We start from the raw sequence: 2943 nt of genomic DNA, 5'->3' as shown, positions 1-2943 counted from the left end.
ATAAAATCAGAAGCAGCTAGCGGCGGCTGCAGGACTGGTAACACGCTTGTGAGCCGGGATTGAAAGCAGCATTGGGTTTTTTTTCTTCTTGAATTTTTTCCTGGTTCAGTGGGTTCTTTTTTTCCATTTACTAGATTGCATTTGGGTTTTCAATATGCAGCATTGGTCTGAAGAGAATTAATTTCCTTTTAGAGTTATTCTAAACTGGAAAGTCCCGAAGTGTGTTCGCAGTATTTCTGTGTAGCCCTGGTATTTTTGCCTGGCAGGACTCCCTCTGCCCCAGGCGAAACCTTGCGGCCCCCTGCGCACTTCACACGGTAAGGGGAGGGCAGAGCAGAAGACGGCTGGAATTGAGAGGTGAACTCTTGCATGGTTGCTGCAAAAGCCTTGCCCCGTGGCTAAAATCCAGCCGGAGGGATGCCGGGCGGTGGGAGAAGGGCTGCGACCCGCTGGTGCTCCTCCACTCCGCCTGGCCTGGGAGCGGACCCCCGCAGAGCCGGTGCTGCTGCTCCGGATGGCTCGGGATGGAGAGCCCCTGTTTCCCATAGCTCTGCGAGAGCCTTGGCAGTTAAATCTTTGTTACGTTTCTCTCTTCCTTTCCTGCGGTGGTAAAGGGAAGCTTCCAGCGACTGCACGCGGTGCCCTCGAAGAAAAGGAATTCTGCCTTGCTTAGACACATTGATATTGATGTCTGTGAAATACTTGGGTCACGTTCTGTAATTCTCCTTTCTGCTGCTGTCTTGCAGGTGCACACGTTCAGGGGTCCGCACTGGTGTGAATACTGCGCCAACTTTATGTGGGGCCTCATTGCTCAGGGAGTAAAATGTGCAGGTAACAGTCGTTCACTCTTCTTTTCCTACGACAGTCCTAATGTTGTAGCTGTTCAATGTGCTGCCCGCTCCACCGTCGCGCCGTGTGGCACAGGTCTGATCTGACCCCTGTTAAAATCGAAGAAGGAAACGTACCCACCCTGCTGCGGCTGGTTTCGGGTACCTGTTTCGGTAGCGTCGCGGCAGTGATGCGGAGCGCGTCTCAAGCACACGTGGAGGGGAAATGATAATTGTCACTAAGGGATTTATCCCCCCACCCCTTCAGAAGGGAGGAGGAAATAGATGTGTTGTTAGCTTTATTTCTGTTATACCGCTTGTATGAGACTCGCTGAGCATCTCGACGTGCAAGGTGGGCATCAGCAAATTCCACGCTGCTGCTGCGAAACGGGCATTCGGGTTAATTCGGTGTGTAAGCCAGCAGACGCCCAGCGTAGATCCTACGTCGTGTCTCCTGCTTGCAAACTGAAAAGAAGGTAAGGAAAGGCGTGATGAATAAGGGATGCGTACTGAAATGTTACATAAACATTCAGGTGCTGGTAGAAACGTATTACGCGCATGGGTGTCACTGCAGGCGTTTCTGGGATAAAACCTCTCTGAAGTAAAACAATTTGACGGTTTTATTGATGTGATTCTTCTGAAAAGCAAGGACAGTCAGCTTTTTTCAAGGGCAAAAAAAAAAAAAGGATCAAAGTGATCAAAATAGTTTACTGTATTTAAGAAGTATTTTAGGACATTCTAGCAAGCAACCACATTTATAAAAACGGTGCAAAGAAATGTTGATGTATGAAGACCTGCATATGTTGCCCTGGAAACTGAATTTTCAAGATAATTTAAGAAAATCTGCTCTGTCTAAAGCTTTCTGAAGTCTTGTCTCGAGCAAATAAGAGGGCTTTTTATCACAGAACTGCAAAATACTGTAAAATTTTTAAAAATGCATAGCCAGATAGGATTGAAATATTTTAAAATCCTTCCTTCACAATTATTGAATGCAATATTCTGTTGTTATCAATAGACTGCACTCTCCAGGGTGTATTAGAGAATGCAGCTCTGTTTTAAGAAATGATTATGTAAAAATGGCATTTCCTTTCTCAGTAGTTTCCCCCCTACTATGTATTTAGGGTTGCAGCCACATCCTTCACTTATGAATGAAGATTGATGGTATTTTTTACTGCTGTTGATTTTGCACAGGGTGTACAGTGCTAGAAGGGGAAGCCTAATTTTGTTCTTGAATCGTTGTCTGATTAAAGTAGTCATTTTTTGATGATACATGAGCCAGTGAGCATGCCATCTTCCTTCCTCGCCTGAAGTAGATCCGTCAGTTTTAGCATTGAGGTGAAATACCAAGTATTTTTCAGATTTATGTTAAGTAACTTTGATCCAGAAGATCAATAAAAACTGACAGTATGAAGGCTTGCAATGCTGCATGGCACTGTGGAATGAGCAAATAATATTGCTTTTATAATTAAACCTAAACTTTTTTTTTTTTTTTTTAAACTAAAGTAGAGCTGATTTTCTGGTTTTATGCAGATTTTTCTAAATTACAAATTTCCAAAAGCTTCCAAAGTCTGGTTTTCTCTCCTCTTTATGAGGATGGTAATAAGTACTGCATGTCTCCTTTTTCCTCCTTGCAGTGTAGAGCAACATATGTGTATTAGATGACTTCATAGGTTCAGAAACTATAATTAGGGCTTTCTGTCTTCTGTAAGGTTTCATATTGCTGTTGGTAGCTTCCAGCAATTTCTGTGATCTTATTTATATTTTAAAATCCCATGTTGGACGACCACGCTCACTTGCTGAAGCGTCAGCGAGGCACTGGGGCAAGGGGAGGCTGAGGTTTTTGGGGCCATGCTCAAGGTCATTGGGCACAACCAGGCGAGCTGCGGACGTGCCGCGTCGTCAGCGGGGCTGGACGGAGGAGCAGGCGAGGAGCTGCGTGGTGGCGAAGCTCGTCCTCCCCGTGCCACGAGGCTAGCTTTTAGCCACCGGCCAACCTCAGCAACGACTGACAGAAAACTAGGGGCTTCCCAGATGACTTTATTCTCACCAGTTTCATAGCTAATCGGCGTCTGGGAGGAGGAGAAGGGACTCCAGGCAGAGCCCCACCGAGGTGGAT

General features: G+C 45.8%; 1 protein-coding gene across 1 annotated transcript in view; it reads left to right on the top strand.

Annotated features, from left to right (window-relative positions):
- Positions 1-614: 614 nt before the first annotated feature.
- Positions 615-2943, top strand: part of LOC104625608 (N-chimaerin-like) — a gene marked incomplete at its 5' end in the record, with an annotated part of 14400 nt that continues 12071 nt past the window's right edge. Inside the window, one exon of the mRNA XM_010293277.1 lies at positions 615-831. Coding sequence (XP_010291579.1) covers positions 615-831 — 217 coding nt within the window. The remainder of the gene's footprint in view (positions 832-2943) is intronic.

The sequence above is a fragment of the Phaethon lepturus genome, unplaced genomic scaffold (genome assembly GCF_000687285.1).
Source record: "Phaethon lepturus isolate BGI_N335 unplaced genomic scaffold, ASM68728v1 scaffold46038, whole genome shotgun sequence".
NCBI classification, from domain to species: Eukaryota; Metazoa; Chordata; class Aves; order Phaethontiformes; family Phaethontidae; genus Phaethon; species Phaethon lepturus.
Note: the sequence above shows the minus strand (reverse complement) of the source record. Positions and strands in the feature narration are given on the sequence as shown.